This window comes from Bubalus bubalis, chromosome 1 (assembly GCF_019923935.1).
Source record: "Bubalus bubalis isolate 160015118507 breed Murrah chromosome 1, NDDB_SH_1, whole genome shotgun sequence".
Lineage (NCBI taxonomy): Eukaryota > Metazoa > Chordata > Mammalia > Artiodactyla > Bovidae > Bubalus > Bubalus bubalis.
In genome coordinates, this window is record NC_059157.1 from 127260184 (window position 1) to 127284134 (window position 23951).

The 23951-nt window shown below is 41.5% G+C and overlaps 2 protein-coding genes and 1 long non-coding RNA gene across 5 annotated transcripts in view; 2 read left to right on the forward strand and 1 right to left on the reverse strand.

Moving 5' to 3' along the window:
* MAP3K13 (mitogen-activated protein kinase kinase kinase 13) overlaps positions 1-10595 on the reverse strand; it is a 159133-nt gene extending 148538 nt beyond the window's left edge. For all 3 annotated transcript variants that reach the window (XM_006071075.4, XM_044943949.2, XM_025287153.3), the window contains exons 1-2: positions 10166-10595; positions 7072-7198 (exon numbers count right to left, since the gene is read on the reverse strand). The gene's annotated coding sequence lies outside the window, so the exon portion shown is untranslated. The remainder of the gene's footprint in view (positions 1-7071; positions 7199-10165) is intronic.
* On the forward strand, positions 9511-16314 carry LOC123333850. The gene is made up of 3 exons (XR_006551486.1): positions 9511-9648; positions 10021-10238; positions 16261-16314. It is a non-coding gene; the product is annotated as an uncharacterized LOC123333850 (long non-coding RNA).
* Positions 16315-22986: 6672 nt separating this feature from the next.
* Positions 22987-23951, forward strand: part of EHHADH (enoyl-CoA hydratase and 3-hydroxyacyl CoA dehydrogenase) — a 53126-nt gene continuing 52161 nt past the window's right edge. Inside the window, exon 1 of the mRNA XM_006071074.4 lies at positions 22987-23144. Within this exon, the coding sequence (XP_006071136.1) occupies positions 23071-23144 (74 nt within the window). The 5' untranslated portion in view covers positions 22987-23070. The remainder of the gene's footprint in view (positions 23145-23951) is intronic.

The following is a 23951-nucleotide window of genomic DNA, read 5'->3' on the forward strand; positions in this document are numbered from 1 at the left end:
TCCTCTGTCCATGGGATTTCCCAGGCAAGAATACTGGAGTGGGTTGTCATTTCCTTCTTCATGGAATCTTCCTAACCCAGAGACTGAACCCACGTCTCTTGTGTCTCCTGCACTGGCAGTCAAATTGTTTAATACCTCACCAGGAAGCCCAGTTGAGAGACTAAGAATCATTAACTTTTAGGTTGAGGGTTCTTTTCTCTAAAACACATAGGTTCTGAGAGCATAATCTAACCTCACATATTTTTACCACTTCATCCTCATCTTCTTAGTGTTGACTCAGGTTTTTATAGGATACAACAAAAGACCTGATTCTAAGCTTATCATGCTAAATTTTCACTTCTCTATCAGTGAAAACTTATGGCCCTGGACACACATTCTTTTGGAAAGCACAGATTCTTTGGCTGTAGTCTAAAGGAACATAAGCAACATGAAAGACCCTAAAGGCCAAAGAAATTGAAGAGAAATCAGAGAGAAGGATATAAAAGGTAAGATACTAATGGACTTTAGTCATTTAAGCTTTTATTTTTGTGAGAGGATTCAAAGGAGAGCTTTAATACAGGTGGGACTTGAGGCTTTTGAAGAGGATCTAAGTCTTGATGAAGTAATTCAAACTCAAATCTTGAACACATAATTATGGTAGGCCCCAGGGTCTTCAAAAACTTGTACTTGATACTTTAAAACAAAACACAGAAAGATACTACTAGCAAGTCTAATAAAAGTTCTTGAGGGATTTGAAAAACTGTAATTCTTTGACCAGTAATTAATCAGATTGCTAGATACTATGCTGAAAGAGCAAAAGAAGAAAACAAAAAGGAATTAAGAAGAAAAGGAAAGAGATTTTAAAGAGATATAGTGTACTGAAAGAATAAATATGTTCATGGGTTTATCACTTTGATTAACATTCTTCACATCAAATTGCAACTGAATTTAAAGTTCTTATAGAGCCACCATGGGCTGTAGTCAGATAAGCTGATTTAATGATAATTTCCTGGGCTTTTGATTTTTGAAAGCATGGCCAAAATATTTATTGGATGAGACAACAAAAATGAAATTGATTTTGTGGGGTAAATAAAGAAGCTAAATTGGGAATATCATGGTTTGAGAAGATTTAAACGGGTAGAAAAATTAACAAAGCCTTCAAATGGAAAATTTCAGACCACTTTGCAAGTTCAAAAGATAAACATGTAGTATATCTCACTGACTACTCTTGTGCTCATTCTAACTTATTTCTTTAATCTGCTTTAGTAAACATGCTTTTTTGTTCCTCAAGAAAGAATTAAGCTTTTAAAAATTAATAAGAGCAATTTGTGTTTACTGAGTCTATACTTTGTGCCAGGACTACTCTAAGCACTTTGAGTAATTCCTCAAAATGATCTCATAAATTAAGTATTACTATTATCTCCAATTTACATGTGAAGAAACTGAGTTCCAGAGAAGTTAAGAAATTTCAGGTAGCTTCCGGAGCTAGTAAAGGGTGGAATCAGAATTCAAACTCAGGCCAACCAGCCCCACAGCACCAACCTACACCCACTCCTCTAACAAAACTGTTTTCATTACACAAAGCTTTCCAGAACTAGGGCTTTCTTTAAGTCAACATTGTGTCATGTCACAATCTTTCACTGCATATTCAGAATAGCAAGCTGCTGCTGCTGCTAAGTCGCTTCAGTTGTGTCCGACTCTTGCGACCCCATAGACGGCAGCCCACCAGGCTCCCCCATCCCTGGGATTCTCCAGGCAAGAACACTGGAGTAGGGTGCCATTTCCTTCTCCAATGCATGACAGTGAAAAGTGAAAGTGAAGTCTCTCAGTCGTGTCCGACTCTAAGCGACCCCATGGACTGTAGCCTACCAGGCTCCTCTGTCCATGGGATTTTCCAGGCAAGAGTACTGGCGTAGGTTGCCATTTCCTTCTCCACAGAATAGCAAGTGTAGTGACTAATTTACGTTTTCCAACAGTAGTAAGGTAGAATCAGTTTCAGACGTCAATACTCAGAAGTGACATCCTATAGGGACGTCAAAGCACTTTAAAGCATGCGGCTTCCCTGGTGGCTTTGTGTGTGTGTGTGTCTGTGTGTGTGTTAGTCACTCACTCATGTCTGACTTTGTGACTCCATGGACTGTAGCCTGCCAGGCTCCTCTGTCCGTGGAAATCTCCAGGCAAGAATACTGAAGTGGCTAGCCATTCCCTTCTCCAGGGGATCTTCCTGACCCAGGAACTGAACCCGCGTCTCCTGCACTGACAGGTGGATTCTTCTAGATGGTAAAGAATCTGCCTGCCAATGCAGGAGATGTGGGTTTGATCCCTGGAGCCTCTGCACCACAACTACTAGGACTGTGCTCTAGAGTCCGAGAGCTGCAACTACTGAGCCCGTGCTCTGCAATAAGAGAAGTCGCCACAGTGAGAAGCCCACACGCCGCAACTTCGAAGTAGCCTGGCCTACCAACAACTAGAGAAAAAGCCTGTGCAGCAACAAAGACCCAGCACAGCCCAAAGTAATAATAATAAAGCATGTCACTTAAATATTAACAGTGGTAGAGGATTATAGATGACTTTACTCCTTTTGGGAGGGATATACATATCCTTTTTTTCTACATCCTATTTTTTATAAAGTGGACATGGATTATTTACATGATTTTTAAAAAAGGTTTTTTAAGCATGTCATCATCTTTATTAGCATTAATATATATAAACTTACAATAAAATTATCAGGTTAAGTTTGTTCCTACTCTATTTGAAGAGAAAGAAATTCAAGGTAGAGTAGGCTTTACAGTAATAATAAAATAATAATAGCTATTATTTACTTAACACCTATTATAAGCAAAGCTTTTACATACACTTACTTTTCAGTAACTTCTTATTTTCTAGAAGAGATTGAGGCTTAGACTGAATAATAAACTTAATTAATAGAACAGCAAGTAGATACTAGAGCCCAGATCCAAATCTATGTTTACTGCTCTAGAGGCCTAACTCTTTATACCGTACAATGCACGTACCCTCTCCAGATGCCAAATATCTGTCTTACAAAACAAACTAAAGAAATCTTTCTAAAATTTAGGTATTCTTAAATAGAAAATACTGAACACAAATTATTTAAGTTCAGTCAGGGTTATCATTTTGAATATCCATGAACACAGAAGAGTTTTCATCTCACCAAAAAGCCTGGGTTGCTACCAATTTCAAATTAATTGGTCAATTTTCTGCCTTTGTTGCTGTCCACACCTGTCAATGTGCCTGCCTCTATTTGATGGGCTTCCCTTGTGGCTCAGCTGGTAAAGAATCCTCCTGCAATGCAGGGAGACCTGGGTTTGATCCCGGGGTTGGGAAGATCCCCTGGAGAAGGGAAAGGCTACCCACTCCAGTATTCTGGCCTAGAGAATTCCTTGGACTGTATAGTCCATGGGGTCGCAAAGGGTTGGACACAACCGAGTAACTTTCTTTTTGGCCCACTCAGAATCTATTGCTTCTAATACACTGGAGTTAGATCCAGTTAATTAAGCATGTTAAACTGTGTCTAAATGTAAATGAACTGAGTAAAGACCTGAGAAAAGCATATAGATTTTGTGTCTTATAATTTGGAAGCTCAGGTAATTTTATTTCCTGGTTATATGTTAACTGAAGTTAGTAGCTGAATGAGCAGCAGGTAAATTAGCTCTCAGAATTTAAATACAGGGCTAACAGAACATATACACATACCATAATAAAACACTTTACTGCAGTATAATTTTTTTTTCAGATTTAAAAGATACCTTATTAATAATTTGGTACACTCTTCCAAACAATGAGAAGTACCCTCTACAACACTGCCAACATTCAAAATTTGCATAAGAGACCCTAACGACTCGGCGTTCACTGCCTCTGGACACAATCTGCTCCACTGTGGACTAGTTCTATCTATACCTTCTCTCATTTAGAACTAATTTTGGCTTCAAATAACAGAACAAGTGCACTTCCTATGGCATTTCTCCAACTGTTCCCAAGTCGTCTTTTTTCTAAACAAAGTAGTCTCAGTGCTCTCAACTTGGATCATCACAGTCGTCCTTTTATATAATCATAAGATTGATTAAAAACAATTCTCTCCTTCTTCCAGGTTTATCTAATAATTAATATACAAAAACTAATTGCTTTGTAGGTAATGGGTCCAATTAACCCATTTTGGTCATATACAATTGGCACACTAGGAAAAGCTTATGAATCTAGCTGAATTCAAATTGAACAGCAATATACTTTTCAGTTCTTCTTTTTCCCCTCACTCAAAACAATGGCACAAAACAGAATCTTAAAAGATACCCTTAACCATAATCTTACATGTTACTAAATTTTAACTTTCTCATCCTCAGGCTTTTGTCTACCTTTATATCACTTGGGCCCTGTGAATGATCTTTCAACACTGCCAAAATTCTTCAAGCTGTTCTCACAGTTATGAATTAACCGCTAACAGTCCAGCTCTGAGGCCTTAAAATTCTGATTTTTTTTTTTCTCTTGTATTAACTGGATACCTTTCTATGAAGAATTTGTAGTTTTCACACAAAAAATATATATAAAATATATTTATGTGTGAAATAATAATATATACACATTTAAAATATATAATGTATTATATATGTACCTGCACACACACACACATGTATCTGCCCAATTCTATGTTCTCTACATATAATTTACTTTCATTTCTTTTCTTTCTATAAGTCACCTTTACTACATTCATCTTGACTCAGGAAAACACAGTCTACCCTTGGATTCAATTCATTGCTATCCATTCCCTTAGCAAGAATAAGGACTCCTACTTTAGGCATTCTGCCCAGTGATTCCCCCTCCTCCCAACCTTCTGTGGCCAGTACTGATTAGTCTTACAGATCTCAAGAAGCAAAGCATTATTTGATAGAAATGATTTATATGCAAAACAGTCAGCCAGTGTGGTATTGATCTGAAACACCTGGCATAGCATAATCTGTTCTATTCTATTAATCATGACTCAGCCCCTAGATTAAAGGCCTTCATTTTGCTTCTAACAAGACACACAGTGATATATTTTATATGACAGTAGTGTCACATAGGTATGTGTCTCACATAGCCTATTCTCCAGCAAGTTTCAAATAAAATCCCTCCACTAACAAAATGGTACTGTTACATCTTCAAATTTCTTGTATAACTCACTGTACTGATACACTACTCTTAATCCAAATTTCACCCAATGAAAGTGTAGAGAGACAAAGATGGCTAGAGAAGTAAGTCATCAGAAATTTTTGCTGAGTCCAAGGCAGAGAAACAGGCAATTCAAAGGAATATTCTCAATGCAGAATGAAATTATCCAAATATATCTAAGTGATCTTTCTGGCTTCCTGGTTTTATAACAGAGAGAACAAGCCATTCTTTGAAATGCCTTAAGCCAGTTCCAGACTTCAAGAACAAAGTAAAATAATAACAGTAAGGTCTGTTTAAAGAGTAGAGTTGCTAAATAGTAATTCAATGCAAACAAGTCCATCCATTCAGCAATAAAGAGAGGTTCAGAAGAACCGTGGCAATCCAACACAAGCATAGCTTGCAAACCAAGGTAACAACACCCGCATCGCATAGGGAGGTCAGGCACAAGCTATGAAGTGTGTATGGGCGTTGAACTCGGCAACACTAAGCACCTAATTTATTAACAAATTCTTATTATGAATAATAATCTAATGCCAAGATTACAAACATATTAAAACATCACCAAACCTTTCATGCAGCTCTGAAATAAACAACTCACTTGTGCAACCTCATTCCTCCTGAATAGTGCAAATAATCATAAGGACAATAGAAATAAGGAATAGTAATGAGTTCACATAATTAACCTAAAGCCTTGCTGTTTGTTTCTTAGCATTAAAAATAAATGTTCAGAGTAAATAACAACAACAACAACAACAATCCACCAGAAAGAGAATACAGAAAAAACATGAGACTCCTTCCTTCTCTAGACTTCTAGTCTCATTACCTGGGAGTACCTGTTCCTTAAGTGCCGTAAGTTCCTTACGTGGATCTGAAGAAATTTTACAGGTATGTATAGAAATACATGCTTTCAAAAACACAAATGAAAATATACTATACATACAGTTCTATATTGTTTATGTCAGTTAACAATGTATCTTAGAGATTTTTCCTTATCCCCACCTATGGATCTAACTCATTCTAAGAGCAGCAAATACTACATTCTATAAAAGCGTTCATTTAACCAGACTCTGCTGAGGATGTTTAGGTTATTTCTAGTTGTTGTTGTTGTTGTTTTCTTAATTTCAAATAATATGGTGATGAATATGTTTATAAACAAATTTTTATGTGCAAGTGCAAATATATCTGAAAGATGGATTCCTAGAAGTAAAACCTATTTTTAGAAATGAACGCATTCCAAACAAGAAGCCAGTTTGTCTACAGAGACCAGGAAAAACTACAAGTTTAATAATTAATTAGTGATTAAAAGGTACCTAATATTATTGCAAGGTTAGAAGTTAAAAGTTTTTAAAATTAAAAACTCTTCAACCAGGAAAAATAGAAATTGTAAAAAGAGAACCTTTGCCCCTAGGACAGAAAGATTAAAGACCTGGAGAATGAATCATCTAAGATATTTTTTAAAATGGAGAAAAAGGAAAATAGCATACGTAAGATAGGATTTTTTTTAAGACAGTTAGGGGCTTCTTTTCTTGCTTTAACCTAAAGCATAAAATAAAATTGGCTAGATTTGGGACACATACTATTACAGAGCCAAATTTGGATGTGCGATGATTTAATGACTGTTTGCAACCCCATACTTACAGGTTCTAAAATGTTGAAGGAAGATTCAACAGAAAGAAAACAGAGCAATAATGTTCCAAGAATAACATATCTTGTCAATCTTTCTAATTTCTGATCAGTTTTACAGAGAAATATATATATATTCCCTCATATATAATGAACAAAACTCAAACTTCTTTGGAAGATCCGGATTAAAATATAATTCAAAGAGATTCAGCCTATATTTTTCAATCAAAATCCTATAATTTTCTAGACCAATCCAGAGCTATTCTATCAATATTTTTCACCTAACATAAAACAGTTACAACTTACCTTTCCCAAAGTGCTAGGATTTGAATGCCAAAATACAAACTGATTCATGTTTTTGTCCTTTACTGGTCCATAGATTTCTTTAAACGAAGTCCATATTAGCTTCCACAGATATCAGCGTTCTGCAAAACTGAAAACCTCAAGAACGTCAATGCACATATCTAAGTCACCACTTGGATACCAATTTATTATGAATAACAGTTACCATAAGTATTACAAATATAGTTATTTAGATATGCAGAATTAATGGACATAACATTGAACAGCACACTGAGGTAGAAAAATTAGACTTTATGACATTAATATTAACATCAATCTAGAGGCTCTCAAAACATTACTTTTTCCAAATTTACATGTATCCTAAAGGACATACCATAGTAAGAGCACAGAAAGGTGAAAATCATTTGGATGCCAATTTCCAGAAATTGGGAAAACAAGGTTTAAAGGCAGGCAAACTTTAAAAATTGTATGACTTCAATAAGGTATTCAAATCTCTACTTTTAGTTTTTTCCAACCTATTTTTAATAACATCTTAGATCATTAAACCTAAAAATGCTTACTAGTTTCTTCCTTGTAAAACAAACAAAAAGCCGTAAATTCAGGTTTTCCTACTCCATTACATCCAAACTAATAACAACATTCTAGAACCATTTCAAAAGCAGAGACATTACTTTGCCAACAAAGGTTCATCTAGTCAAGGCTATGGTTTTTCCTGTGGTCATGTATGGATGTGAGAGTTGGACTGTGAAGAAGGCTGAGTGCTGAAGAATTGATGCTTTTGAACTGTGGTGTTGGAGAAGACTCTTGAGAGTCCCTTGGACTGCAAGGAGATCCAACCAGTCCATTCTGAAGGAGATCAGCCCTGGGATTTCTTTGGAAGGAATGATGCTAAAGCTGAAACTCCAGTACTTTGGCCACCTCATGCGAAGAGTTGACTCATTGGAAAAGACTCTGATGCTGGGAGGGATTGGGGGCAGGAGGAGAAGGGGACGACAGAGGATGAGATGGCTGGATGGCATCACGGACTCGATGGACGTGAGTCTGAGTGAACTCTGGGAGTTGGTGATGGACAGGGAGGCCTGGCGTGCTGCGATTCATGGGGTCGCGGAGTCGGACACGACTGAGCGACTGATCTGATCTGATCTCATTTGACAGTATGAAACCCCTACACACAATCACCTCCCTAGATCTAAATCAATCAAGCTTCTAGATAGGGATTCATGCCCAGATCTTACTACAAGCCTGATGTGTCATCTGCACTTTTTTCCCATTTGACAACCAGAAAGAATCAGGTTATTTAGGTCTATGCCCACTCTTTGAGTTTCCCAGGTGGCACTAGCAGTAAGTCTGCCAGTGCAGGAGACAGAAAAGACATAGGTTGGATCCCTGGGTCAGGAAGGTACCCTGGAGGAAGAAATGGCAGCCCACTGCAGTATTCTTGCCTGGAGAATCCCATGGACAGAGGAGCCTGGTGGGCTGTATAGTACATAGGGTTGCAAAGGGTGGGACACCACTGAAGGGACTTAGCACATGCCCACTCTTTATTCCATTCAAGACACCTAAACAAATACTTCACTATGGAAACAATTTAACCCACAGAGATTCATTCTTTTGGAAGCCTCCTACAACTATTTGGAAGGAGTTAACCCTTTATGTGGACTTCCCAGGTGGCTCAGTGGTAAAGAATCCACTTGCCAATGCAGGAGACACAGAAGACACGGGGCAACAGTTCTATCCCTGGGACAGGAAGATCTCCTGGAGTAGAAAGCAGCAACCCACTCCAGTAATCTTGTCCAGAAAATTCCAGGGACAGAGGAGCCTAGTCGGCTGCAGTCCATGGGGTTGTAGAGTCCGAGGCACAAAGCACAAAACTTTTGTGTACCCACCAATCTCTGACTGGACCTTTGTATATAACTTTTTTAATCTTTGTTATGAAATACTTCTCATTTACATTTCAAATGTAAAAAGCACCCCAGTTTAAGAAAGAAAACATTATGAAAAAGAAAAATAATTTCCTATTACAGAAAAGAAGCACTTAAAACACTAATTGGGCTTCCCCGGTGGCTCAGTGGTAAAGAATCCGTCTCCAGTGCAGGATCCGCAGGAGTTTTGGGTTTAATCCTTGGATGAAGATCCCCTGGAGTAGGACCTGGCCACCCATTCCAGTGTTCTTGCCTGGAGAATCCCAGGACAGAGGAGCTTGGCGGGCTACAGTCCCTAGGGTCGCAGAGTCGGGCAAGACTGAAGCGACTGAGCAAGCAGGAACACCAACACTAATTAGAAGCTCATTGCTACAACTGCAATTTATTTGATGGCCAACTCCTGGCCAGTATCATTCACCTGGAAGTTATTCCCAGAAAAGTGAAGGAACCTGAAAAAAGTCAAACTGATCGCCTTTCCTCTCCACCGACCCCAGGGAAATTTATTAAGACACATTTCTAAGTTTCAAAAACCACAAAACAACAACAACGTCCGGAACCTCTACTGCACTGACATTCTCAAAGCCACTAGTTAGCAAACTAAGCTGGCATCATTTCTACATTCAGAAGTAGGAACACTGAAGTTTAGAAGCTCCCCCAGGTGAGTCAGAATTGGGTTCGTGCGTTCATTAATTCATTTATTTGACAGCATCTAATGATGCCTAATAGTGACAAGGCACTGTCCTAGATTAAGAAATGAAAAGACGATGTCGCTGTTCCCTACTAGCAGAATAGGATGGGGGACCGGGTAGGAGGGAAATTAACTCTAGATAGCTCATCTCAGTGTCCAGGTTCTGTGTCTTCACCTCCGAGCGCCAACAGTCATGAGCCTGTGACCATCACCTCCCCCACCCCAACCCCCTCACCCAAGCCATGACCGATTCCTAAAAGACAGCCTATCTGTTATTTCCTCCATGACCTCGGCCCTCACGACCCCGTTCCTATAAAGTTCTTCGTATCCCTATCTCTCCAGCAAGCCGTATGCCAAGGAGCCTTTCCTCCAGCCCCGATAGCAAGCGAGAGCCACGTTTCCCTGCCCGAGTTTGGAGTTTTGAGCAAACTGAGCCCCCAAGCCCAACTTCCACCCGTGTCCGGTCCGGGTTCGGCACGCAAGTTACCTGCCTGGAATCCACGGTTCCAGGACGACCACGGACGCTCCGCCCCGCCCATCGCGACGCCCTCCACAACCAGGTACCGCCTCCGGGGTGTAACTTCCGGGTGTCGCGTCCGGCCCGAATGCCTCCCGGGCCCGCAGTCCCTCTAAGTCCCCAACGCAGTTAGTTGACGCTACTTCCGGCCTGTTCCCCGGTTCTCTCGAGATTCAGGCGTTCTCCAGATCTTGTTTACCAGGTTTTTTTTCCGCCTGTTTTCCTAAACTCCGGCTATATAGTCCAGCCTGGAGAAGTGTGGATTTTTTGTTTGTTTGTTTCTTTTCAAACTTTTTTGCCGGCTTCTGTAGCCTTCTATGATGGCTTGCGCCTGCCACTTCTCTACCTTGAACATCATCACTGTTCTCCAGACTCGTCAAGTCCCTCGGACAGTCACAATGTTTTCTCAATTTTGCTCAAGTGATGCTACCTCTCACTTGTAACCATATTACCTAGGCAGATTACTTAACTTCTCTGTGCCATTTTCCTCAAGATTGAAACAGATGATACTAGTACCTAGAATATAAGGTTGGCGTGAGTGTATTGTTTGAGGAAATACATGGAAAGCGCTGACACAGTGAAAGCATTCAAAGAGTGCTAACTATAACCAGTTACATAACTCTGGTTGGAACATATAAGTGGTAAAGGAGGGTGGAGCCGGTTTTCTTGTTATCCTCAGCTTTTAGTTAAGTGATTGATTAATGGTGCTTGGTACTTTCCCATCTGAACTGTGAGCTTCTCCAGACAAAGAGGGAATTTTGTATAAGAATCAATTTCAATGCTACTTGAAATCACCCACTTGGGTACTGTGCTACCCAATTTGGGGGAGATGAATAAAACCCAAACCTTGCCTTCAAAAAGGTGGAGATGCTTAAAGGTTATTATGGGAGAAAGAAAGTCAACCCAGGAAAAAAAGATGGGACCAGCTGAGCCGAGGGTTTATCATTAGAACAAAAAATGTACAGAATGTTATATGCAGGTCAGGAAGCAACAGTTAGAACTGGACATGGAACAACAGACTGGTTCCAAATAGGAAAAGGAGTACATCAAGGCTGTATATTGTCACCCTGTTTATTTAACTTATATGCAGAGTACATCATGAGAAACGCTGGGCTGGAAGAAGCACAAGCTGGAATCAAGATTGCTGGGAGAAATATCAATAACCTCAGATATGCAGATAACACCACCCTTATGGCATAAAGTGAAGAGGAACTAAAAAGCCTATTTATGAAAGTGAAAGAGGAGAGTGAAAAAGTTGGCTTAAAGCTCAACATTCAGAAAATGAAGATCATGGCATCTGGTCCCATCACTTCATGGGAAATAGATGGGGAAACAGTGGAAACAGTGGCTGACTTTATTTTTTTGGACTCCAAAATCACTGCAGATGGTGATTGCAGCCATGAAATTAAAAGACACTTACTCCTTGGAAGGAAAGTTATGACCAACCTAGATAGCATATTCAAAAGCAGACACACTACTTTGCCAACAAAGGTCCGTCTAGTCAAGGCTATGGTTTTTCCAGTGGTCATGTATGGATGTGAGAGTTGGACTGTGAAGAAAGCTGAGCGCCGAAGAATTGATGCTTTTGAACTGTGGTGTTGGAGAAGACTCTTGAGAGTCCCTTGGACTGCAAGGAGATCCAACCAGTCCATCCTAAAGGAGATCAGTCCTGGGTGTTCATTGGAAGGACTGATGCTAAAGCTGAAACTGCGATACTTTGGCCACCTCATGCGAAGAGTTGACTCATTGGAAAAGACCCTGATGCTGGGAGGGATTGGGGGCAGGAGGAGAAGGGGACGACAGAGGATGAGATGGCTGGATGGCATCACCAACTCGATGGACATGAGTTTGAGTAAACTCCGGGAGTTGGTGATGGACAGGGAGGCCTGGCGTGCTGTGATTCATGGGGTTGCAAAGAGTCAGACATGACTGAGCGACTGAACTGAACTGAGAACTGAGAAGAATTTTGGAGATAATTATTTAGTCAACCTCTTGATGTTACAAATAAGGAAAATTGGATCCAGAGAAGTAACTGACCATAAGTCACACAGTTAGTGGTAGGGCTAGGATCAGAAGTGGAGCCTAAAAACACTCGCTACCTTCTTCCATTTCCAAAATATGCCTCAGGTGTTAATAAGGTAAAAGCAGATTCACTTGCAAGACCTTCACTCTCAGTGGAAAAAATTAGGAAAATTCCCCCAGTCCAAGATAGAGGAGCAGTTGAACCCAGCAGTTCCCACAGGATTCTGATGATCATTTGAATGTTCTGGTCTGGCCACTGCTGGGTTCATTTCAAACGCCATAGCCCCCTTTCTCTGGCAAACTTCTTAAACTTACCCAGAAACCAGGAGTTAATTATCAACTCCTCTGAAACTCCAGTACTTTGGCCACCTCATGCAAAGAGTTGACTCATTGGAAAAGACTCTGATGCTGGGAGGGATTGAGGGCAGGAGGAGAAGGGGACGACAGAGGATGAGATGGCTGGATGGCATCACCGACTCAATGGACATGAGTTTGAGTGAACTCTGGGAGTTGGTGATGGACAGGGAGGCCTGGTGTGCTGCGATTCATGGGGTCGCAAAGAGTTGGACATGACTGAACAACTGAACTGAACTGAACTGAGCCTAATAATGGGGCTTCCCTTGTAGCTTAGTCGGTAAAGAATCTGCCTGCAGTGCAGGGGACCCGGGTTTGATCCCTGGGTTGGGAAGATCCCCTGGAGAAGGAAGTGGCAACCCACTCCAGTATCCTTGCCTTGAAAATCTCATGGACAGAGGAGCCTGGTGGGCTGCAGTCCATGGGGTCACAAAAAGTAGGGCATGACTGAGTAACTAACAGTAACACTAACACTAAGCCTAATAACTTCCCTGGTAGCTCAGCTGGTAAAGAATCTGCCTACAATGTAGGAGACCCCAGTTTGATTCCTGGGTTGGGAAGATCCCTGGGAGGAGGGATAGGTCACCTACTCCCGTATTCTTGGGCTTAACTGGTGGCTCAGATGGTAAAGAATTCGCCCACAATGTGGGAGACCTGGGTTTGATCCCTGGGTTGGGCAGATCCCCTGGAGGAGGGCGTGGCAATCCACTCCAGTATTTTTGCCTGTAGAATCCCCATGAACAGAGGAGCTTGGTGGGCTACAGGCCATGGGGTCACAAAGAGTCAGACATGATTGAGCGACTAAGCACAGCACAGCCTAATAACTTAAGAAGTGGACAAATATTGCCAAGGATTTGAAGAAATTGGAAACCTCAGACATTGCTGTGATTATTGTGTACTAAATGGTCCCAAATAGTTTGGCAGTTTCTCAAAAAGTTAAAGCATAGAATTACATGTGTGTGTACTTAGTTGCTCAGTTGTGTCCAACTCTCTACAGCTCCATGGACTGTAGCCTGACAGGCTCCTCTGTCCACGGGATTTCCCAGGCAAGAATACTGGAGTGGGTTGCCATTCCCTCCTCCAGGGGATCTTCCCGACCCAGGGATAGAACCTGCATCTCTTGTGTCTCCTGCACTGGCAGGCGGATTCTTTACCAGTAGTGCTACCTGGGAAGTAATAGAATTACCATATGATCAAGCAATTCTACTTCTAGGTAGATACCCCAGAAAATTAAAAACATAGTTTACATAAAAACATGTATAGGAATTTCTCTGGCGGTCCACTGGTTAAGACTGCACTTCCAATGCAGGGAGCATGAGTTCGATCTCTGATCAAGAAACTAAGACCCCCACAGACCATATAGGAAGACCAAAACAAAAACAAAAACACTACATGCACATAAAATGTGCACCATTATTCATAATAGCCAAAAAGTAGAAATAACTCAAATATCCACCAGCCGATGAAGAGATAAACACAATGGGGATATTCAGTCATAAAAAGGAATGAAGTACTGATATATGCTACAACATGGATGAATCTTAAAAACATTATGCTAAGTGAAGGAAACAGTATACAAAAGGCCACATTCTGTGAGTCCATTTATATGAAATGTCCAGAATATATAAACCCATAGCGACAGATTAGTGTCTATTAAAGTAGATATGTGTTTGCCGGAGATAAGGAGAAAGGGGAATGGTAAGTGACTGCTTAATAGATACAGGGTTTCTTTTTGAGGTGTTGGAATGTTCTGGGTTTGAGACTCATGATGTACAATTTTGTGAATATACTAAAAATGATTGAATTGTACATTTTCAAAGCGTGAATTGTGTATGAGTTCTATCTCAATAAGAAATAACTATCCTTTAAGAGGCAAAAGCACATCACTTGAATTAAAAGGAAAAAAGTCTTTATGGATAAGAAAAAAAGAACAAACCTGAGTTAAGGGAACGTGAATATTACCTGATTAATGATAGGTGCAGAATACAGAGAATCGATGCCATTGACAAACATGAAGGGTGTCCAGAACAACTCATGTAGTGAGGAACTAGAGATAGCTTCTCATGTGAGAAACTGTGGTGCCTGAGAAAGAGCATAAAAAGTGAAGGCTTGGACAGACTTGTTAGCATATTTAAATATTTGATGAAAGACTCTTCTATTAAAGGGAGGCTTAATGTATAACAAAAGCAGAATCAGGGAGTTATTACTCCTGAGAACAAAAACAGAATCAGGGAATGGGAAGTCCTGAGGAATAGGGCAAAATTTTAGCAAGCAAAAATGTCCACCATGCAGAGTACAGAGCTTCCCATCATTGGGAACATTCAAAGAGGGGCAGGTAATCTTGTGCTAATAATGTTGTTAGGGCTATGTTTCAGAGAATATTAGACTAGATAAGCTAAAGCATCTCTCAAATTTATGAGATCTAACCAGTCCATTCTAAAGGAGATCAGCCCTGGGTGTTCTTTGGAAGGAATGATGCTAAAGCTGAAACTCCAGTACTTTGACCACCTCGTGAGAAGAGTTGACTCACTGGAAAAGACTCTGATGCTGGGAGGGATTGGGGGCAGGAGGAGAAGGGGATGACAGAGGATGAGATGGCTGGATGGCATCACCGACTCGATGGACGTGAGTCTCAGTGAACTCTGGGAGTTGGTGATGGACAGGGAGGCCTGGCATGCTGCGATTCATGGGGTCGCAAGGAGTCAGACACGACTGAGCGACTGAACTAAACTGAACTGAGCCTCTTTATAAATGCTGCCAGTTTGTCAGAAAAATCTGGAAAAGATTATTATTAGCAGATAAAATAGTCTCTTCAATAAAATGATATGGTGGGAAATCAGGAGAAAGATCTGAGAAAATATAAAGGTGAACTACAGCCTAACTGTACTTTCAGTATGAACTGAAACTGGATGCCAGAGAATGCCAGGAATGCCATACAAGAAGTTTCTTTACCATTGAGAAAGGACATTTCATGCATGATTTTCAGTTCAGAAGTTGAAAAATGACATTTAATGAAAAACTATGTACAAACCTAAAGTGATAAGCAGAGCCCACTGGAAAACTGAGAGGCAGAAACATGGGAGATAGCCCTGAATGAATTCTCAGTTTAGATTTTTGGTTGCATTCAACTCAGATTTTGTTTCAGCACAAGGGTGTGATCTTTATGCTCAGTAATACATCACTGATCTCTGACATTTCCACTGGTAAAAATGATTAACATCTGCTGCTGCTGCTGCTAAGTTGCTTCAGTCGTGTCCGACTCTGTGTGACCCCATAGATGGCAGCCCATCAGGCTCCCTCATCCCTGGGATTCTCCAGGCAAGAATACTGAAGTGGGTTGCCATTTCCTTCTCCAATGCATGAAAGTGAAAAGTGAAAGTGAAGTCACTCAGTTGTGTCCGACTCTTAGCAACCCCATGGACTGCAGCCTACCAGGCTCCTCCGTCCCTGGGATTTTCAGGGCAAGAGTACTGGAGTGGGGTGCCATTGCCTTCTCCAGATTAACCTCTGATTGAGTCATTTTTGCCATAGTTGGATCTTCTTTAGAAATGCTGATGATTTACCTTCATCAATAAAACATTGAATATGTATATGGAGCAGGGGTGGTGTATCTCCAAGGTTCAAAAATTATCATTACTGATAATAATGGTGTAGTGAATAAACTATTTTTATCCCTTTTCTTATTTCAGACACTTTTATGAGCAGCTTTTCTCCTCAAATGTCAGCCAACTTCCCTGTGAAGTGAGTATTCATGGCCCATTTCTTCACTATGTTACTTAGTATAGGTTAAAATTCTTTAACAAACAGACCTAAATTTCTTTCTTTGGCCAGTGACAGTCCATGTTGGTTCCAGTCAGTGGGGCAACTCCTTCACAAAATCATTTGAGAAGTCAGGCTTCTGTGGCTTTATTCTCCCCTGGAGCTTTGTTTCTACTAGTATCCCACAGTGAGAGGGGAAGTGACATTGAAGAGAGCATGTGAGAGATTTTATCACTTCAGCTGGAAAGCAATATTTTTCAGTTAGTTTCAGAAAACCTGATTGGTTCACATTGTAAGTGTTAGTTGCTCAGTGTCTGACTCTGTGCAATCCCATGGACTGTAGCCTCTGTCCTTGGAATTCTCCAGGCGAGAATACTGGAGTGGGTTGCCATTCCCTTCTCCAGGGGATGTCCCCAACCCAGGAATTGAACTCAAGTCTTCCACATCGCAGGCAGATTTTTTACCATCTGAGCCACCAGGGAAGCCCTAATATTTTGCAATTTGTTTCAGAAAACCTGATTGGTTCACCAAAGCAGTCTGCTCTGATGGCTTCAGTTATTATTAAATGAAGTTTCCAACACCACACCTGGATTCCAGAGCTAAAAGATAACCAATACAGGGAAAGTCAAGTTTAGATAACTAGCTCTGTTTTTATCATGGGTATATATGTGGAAGTTCTAGTATACAAAAGTTTTAGAGTTTTATATTTACATTCTTATTTTTCTTTTAGGGCTTCCCTGGTGACTCAGACAGGAAAGAATTTGCCTGTAATGCAGGAGACTCGGGTTTGATCCCTGGGTCAGGAAGATCCCCTGGAGAAGGAAATGGCAGTATTTCCTTATCAGTAATGCCAGTATTCTTGCCTGGAAAATCCCATGGACAGAGGAGGCTGGCAGGCTACATACAGTTGATTTACAGTATTGTGTTTATTTTAGGTATACAGCAAGTGATTCATCATATTTATATACATACATATTTTCCCCAGATTCTTTTCCATTATAGGTTATTGTTGTTGTTCAGTCACCCAGTCATGTCTGACTCTGCCACCCCATGGACTGCAGCACGCCTGTCCCTCACCATCTCCTGGAGTTTGCCCAAGTTCATGTTCATTGCATCGGTGATGCCATCCAGCCATCTCATCTTCTGATGCCCTCTTCTCCTTCTGCCCTAATCTTTCCCAGAATCAGGGACTTTTCCAATGAGTTGTTTGTTCACATCAGATGACCAAAATACTAGAGCTTCACCTTCACTATCAGTCCTTCCAGTGAATATTCAGGGTTCAACTCCCTTAAGATTGACTGGTTTGATCTCCTTGCTGTCCAAGGGACTTTCAGGAGTCTTCTCCAGCACCATAGTTCCAAGGCATCACTTCTTTGGCATTCTGCCTTCTTTACGGTCTAGCTCTCACAACCATACATGACCACTGGGAAGACTATAACCTCGACTATACAGACTTTTGTCAGCAGACTAAAGTCTCTGCTTCTCAACACCCTGTCAAGGTTTGTCATTGCTTTCCTGCAAAGAAGCAATCATCTGATTTCATGGCTGCAGTCACCGTCCGCAGTGATTTTGGAGCCAAGAAGAGGAAATCTGTCACTGCTTCCACCTTTTCCCCTTCTACTTGCCATGCAATAATGGGGCTGGATGCCATGATCTTAGTTTTTTAATGTTTAGTTTTAGGGTGGCTCTTTCACTCTCCTCTTTCACCGTCATCAAGAGGCTCTTTAGTTCCTCTTTGCTTTCTGCCATTAGAGTGGTATCATCCACTTATTTGAGGTTGTTGACACTTCTCCTGCCTATCTTGATTCTGGCTTGTAACTCATTCAGCCTGGTATTTCTCATGATGTGCTCAGCATATAGGTTAAACAAACAGGGTGACAGCAGAGAGCCTGGTCATACTCCTTTCTCGATCTTGAACCAATAAGTTGTTCCATACATTGTTCTAATTGTTTCTTCTTGACCTGCATACAGGTTTCTCAGGAGACAGGTAAGAAGGTCTGGTTCCCATCTAAGAGCTTTTTACAGTTTGTCATGATCCACACTCAAAGGCTTTAGTGCAGTCGATGGAACAGAGATAGATGTTTTCCTGAAATTCTCTTGGTTTTTTTTTTAATAATCCAGCGAATTTTGGCAATTTGATCACTAGTTCCTGTTCCTTTTCTAAACCCAGCTTCAATATCAGGAATTTCTTGTTTCACATAATGATGAAGTCTAGCATGCAAGATTTCAGTCTCCTGCATTGCAGGCGAATTCTTTGCCACTGAGCCACTAGGAAAGCCCCCGCTTATAGGTTATTACAAGATATTCAATATACTTCTTTTTAAAAATTCTTTCTATTATGGTTTATTACTGGGTATTAAATATAGTTCCCTGTGCTATATAGTAGGAATGTCTGTTTATCCATTCTATATATAATAATTATATATAGTTAGCCCCAAACTCCCAATCCAGCCCCCCACCCCCACAACCACAAGTCTGTTCTCTGAGTCTGTTTCTGTTTCATAGATAAATTCATTTATGTCATATTTTAGATTCCACATAAAAGTGATATCATATGGTATTTGTCTTTATCTTGCCGACTGACTTCATTTAGTATAATAACCTCTAGGTCCATCCATGTAGCTGCAAATGGTATTATTTCATTTTTTTAATGGCTAAGTAATAGTCCATTGTATATTTGTAACACGTCTTCTGTATCCATTCATCTGTCAGTGGACATTTAGGTTGTTTCCATGTCTTAACTATTGTAAATAGTGCTTCTATGAATATAGGAGTGTATCTACCTTTTTTAATTATAGTTTTCTCCAGGTATATGCCCAGGCGTGGGATTGATGGATCATATGGCAATTCTCTTTTTAGTTTTTTTAGGAACCTCCATACTGTTCTCCATAGTGGCTGCACCAGCTTACATTCCCTCCAAAAGTGTAGGAGGGTTCCCTTTCTCCACATTCTCTCCAGTATTTGTTATTTGTAGATTTTTTGATGATGACTATTGAATATATTTCTGATCAACTGTTCTATTTGTGAATTGCAACACCATGACAATAATGAAAATGACATATTTAACACGCAAAATTAGTAACATGCAAATGATCTGGAAATACATTAGTCAAGAGGAATGGCATCTTGTTAAGTGGCACTTGTTGAGACAAATAAGACAACTTGAGAATGTAACAGTTCATCCAATGATCAAGAGATGGTCAAGGGGGTCAAGTGGACTGTAAACAGTATCATGGTGGCATATTGCTAAATTGGCTTGCCACACTGCCATAGATTGGGCCCATAAGGAATACAAATAGATTTAGACAGTTTATCATCTACGTAGAGAGCAAAAGGAAGATCAGCCTGGTGTCAGCTCCCTGGGGCCCTAGTCCCACAGTATGACACTAAACAGGAGGGGCTGGATGACAGATTACAGAAAGTGTGGGGATTGCTCTGTTGTTCAGGAGCAGGACAGGGGCAGCAATTACATGAACCAGAGGGTGAGTGCCCTCTTCAATTTTGCCCACTGGGGCCCTTTTTTGCTTGCCCTAGCACTGCCCTGCTGAGGAGCCAACTCTAAACTACTGCCAGGCAATTTTAAGGATTTACACAGATGTTTGCAGCTCTATGTATCTAAGGGAAAGAAAGTACAAGGCAGAAAGTTCTGTGTTTCACTAAAAATAGGGCAATAGGTAGGGCTTCCCAAGTGGCGCTAGTGGTAAAGAACCCACCTGCCAATGCAGGAGGCATAAGAGATAAAAGTTCAACCCCTGGATTGGGAAGATCCCCTGGAGAAGGTCACAGCAACCCACTCCAGTATTCTTGCCTGGAGAATCCCTTGGACAGAGAAGCCTGGTGGGTCCATAGGGTTGCAAAGAGTCAGACACCACTGAAGTGACTTAGCATGCACACAGGGAGATACATGAGAAATGACCTGTGACTGACTCCAAGATATAGAAGAGAAAATGCCTCAGAATGGCTCTACACTGTGCTTATCTCCACTTGCTCCAGGAGCAGTTTCAGAACTGTTAAGCCTTGCCTACATGGCCTTTGTGGAGATGTTGAAAGTTGTTAGAATGGACGGCAAAATTGTCCCCCTGGAAAACAATACTGAATCTCTTGCTTCCTACAGTCAGGGAATGCTGTGCTGGTTATACAAGGTCTCTCCAAGCAGAGCAAACTGTTAATCTTACATTGAGATTTTGGGCAAGGTGGAATTGAGAGATTGGTGAATTTTAGAGGCCGTAGAGATTGATACCACTAATAAGAAGCTGGTTGATATTGAATGTTAGCACTCAGAGGCTTGTGCCCAGGGCTATTCATGATTGGCTGGCTATCAAAAGTGAGGGGCTGTCCTTGATGGATTAGATGGTTCTGATTGCTACTTGTTTCCAGGGCCTCAAGGCCATGGGTACTTTCTTAGGAGTGGGAACCTGGTTTTATTTTCAATGTGCTGTGCTTGGTCACTCAGTTGTGTCCAACTCTGTGACCCCGTGGACTGTAGCCCACCAGGCTCCTCTGTCCATGGGGATTTTCCAGGCAAGAATACTGGAGTGGGTTTCCATGCCCTCCTCCAGGGGATCTTCCCAACCCAGGGATCGAACCCAAGTCTTCCCCATTGCAGGGGGATTCTTTACTGTCAGAGCCACCATGTAAGCCCTTATTTTCAATAGGTAAAAGAATATCACATCTACTTCTGGTTTATTGATTATGCCAAAGCCTTTGTGTGGATCACAACAAACTGTGGAAAATTCTTCAAGAGATGGGAATACCAGACCACCTGACGTGCCTCCTGAGAAATCTGTATACAGTTCAAGAAGCAACAGTTAGAACTGGACATGGAACAACAGACTGATTCCCAACTGGGAAAGGAGTATGTCAAGGCTGTATATTGTCACCGTGCTTATTTAACTTATATGCAGAGTACATCATGCTAAATGCCAGGCTGGATGAAGCACAAGCTGGAATCAAGATTGCCAGGAGAAATATCAATAACCTCAGATACAGAGATGACACCACCCTTATGGCAGACAGTGAAGAGGAACTGAAGAGGCACAAGCTGGAATCAAGATTGCCAGGAGAAATATCAATAACCTCAGATACAGAGATGACACCACCCTTATGGCAGACAGTGAAGAGGAACTGAAGAGCCTCTTGATGAAGTGAAAGAGGAGAGTGAAAAAGCTGGCTTAAAACTCAACATTCAAAAAACAAAGATCATGGCATCTGGTCCCATTACTTCATAGCAAATAGATGGGAAGTAATGGAACCAGTGACAGACTTTATTTTCTCGGGCTCCAAAATCACTGCAGATGGTGACTGCAGCCATGAAATTAAAAGATGGTTGCTCCTTGAAAGAAAAGCTATGACCAACCTAGAGAGCAAAGGTCTGTCTGGTCAAAGCTATGGTTTTTTTCAGTAGTCACGTATGGATGTGAGAGTTGGACTATAAAGAAGGCTGAGTGCCGAAGAACTGATGTTTTTGAACTGTGGTGTTGGAGAAGACTCTTGAGAGTCCCTTAGACTGCAAGGAGATCACACCAGTCAATCCTAAACGAAATCAGTCCTGAATATTCATTGGAAAGACTGATGCTGAAGCTGAAACTCCAATACTTTAACCGCCTGATGTGAAGAACTGACTCCTTGGAAAAGACCCTGATTCTGGGAAAGATTGAAGGCAGGAGGAGAAGGGGACAACAGAGAATGAGATGGTTGGATGGCATCACTGACTCAATGGACATGAATTTGAGCAAGCTCAAGGAGTTGGTGATGAACAGGGAGTCCTGGCGTGCTCCAGTCCATGGGGCCGCAAGGAGTTGGACATGACTGTGCAACTGAACTGAACTGAAAAGTATATCTGTGAAAATAATCCTTAATCATCACTAAAATTTGTGAAACATCAGTGAATAAAACCACTCCATTGTTTTGTTTTTCCTCTGAAACTTCCAGACTGCCTTCTGGCCAGGTGATGGGCTGTGGAGACCATCTGAGGCCAACTGCATCTTCAGAAACTTTGTCCCAGTCTGAACCCAGCCTCATTTATCTTTAGTCTTTGGACTGCTGCCTAGGACGTAATAGGTGCTCGATTAATAGTTGAAGTATTAATATTAGAAATAATCCTTAGGAATGGCAGAAGGAATAAAAGAAAAATGGAAGGATTGGACAGACAAGAAAGTGGTAGGTTCCACAAGGTTGCTGCATGACAGTTCTGTACATGTTTGGTTGATATTAGTACCTTACTCATTTAGATGAAATGCATGAAGTGTTTTATGTGTTCCAGGTACGTATCATATCACATAATTGTCAGGATCCTACATATCTGTCTTTGTTAAGAAGGATAATGAAGATGAAGACTGTGATGAAGCTCCACCAACGTAGTGAATCTAGAACTTGTCTAGGGAAGCCAGCCCCTCTGGGCCAGGGGTTTGCAAATCTGGACTTGCTGGCCCTTTCATGCATCTTTCATCGTCCTGCCTGACCTACTTTTTGATGGAAGCAGGACAGGCGCCGGCAAAGAGGAAGAGACGGCAAGGGTGTGCTGAGCACGGGGCTGCGGTCAGGGAAGGAGGAGGACTGAGATGGAGGATGGGCATCAGAGCCCGGGAGCTGCCTGGGGCGGAAAGCGGTGCCGGGGCGGGAGGCGGTGCAGGGTTCACATTGGCCCAGCAGACGCCCCTCCCCTTCCCAGGACGCGCCCAGCGAAAGTGATATTGCCTCGCAGATGAAGGGTGAGGCGACTTCGGGGCAACTGAGCAAACATGGCTGAGTTCACGCGGCTGCAGAACTGCCTGGCACTGATCCGTCTACGAAACCCGCCAGTCAATGCGATCAGGTAACGGGCTCTCGGCGATCAGTCCGGGGACGGCGAGCAGGATCGTAGCTGCTTCCCTGCAGTGGAGGCTTTGACTTGCCCCTGCTGGTTTAAATACAGAAAGACACTGACACGGATAGAATCAGGGCATATGCCAGGACTTTTTACATTGGTAGCCTCGGTACCTGTTTGCAGAGAACTCTCATCTCCGTTTCGCTGATAAAGAAATCGAGGCTGAGAGGCAGACAGACGGCTAGAAGTTGGGGAGCTGCCCCTGAACCGGTCTGTCCGTACTAACTTCGTGCTGAACTCTTGCTTACTTGCAACTTTGACTTCTCACATGTACTTTCTAGTCCAGAGGTCTTAGTGCCTCTGTCCTTGCCAACTTGGTGCTGAACTCTTCTGCTTACTTGCAACTTTGACTTCTCAGATGTACTTTCTAGTCCAGAGGTCTTAGTGCTGTGCTGCTTGGACCCTGATCCCTCCCTTCCCAACCTGGAGTCCAGGCCACCCTTACAATGTGTGACTAAAAGCTTTGGGAGTCCAAAAATAAGGTGATTTCACACTGTTAAAAATAAAGATCCCCATTAATGCCAATATAGTGAGTAAAAGAGAATTATGTCCTGGCCCAGAAACACAAAGCTGTATCTCTTGGTTTGTTCTAAACCTCAAGGTCTTAGTGCTTTGGTGAAGATCCATGTTAGAATAAGCTCATATCAGAATTAGCCTATTAAATAGCATTTCCTGAAAAACTGCTATGCTGTTTATGTTCTTTTATCGTGGAGTACTTTTCTTGTTAAACTAGTAAAAGCATTACTTTAAAAAGTG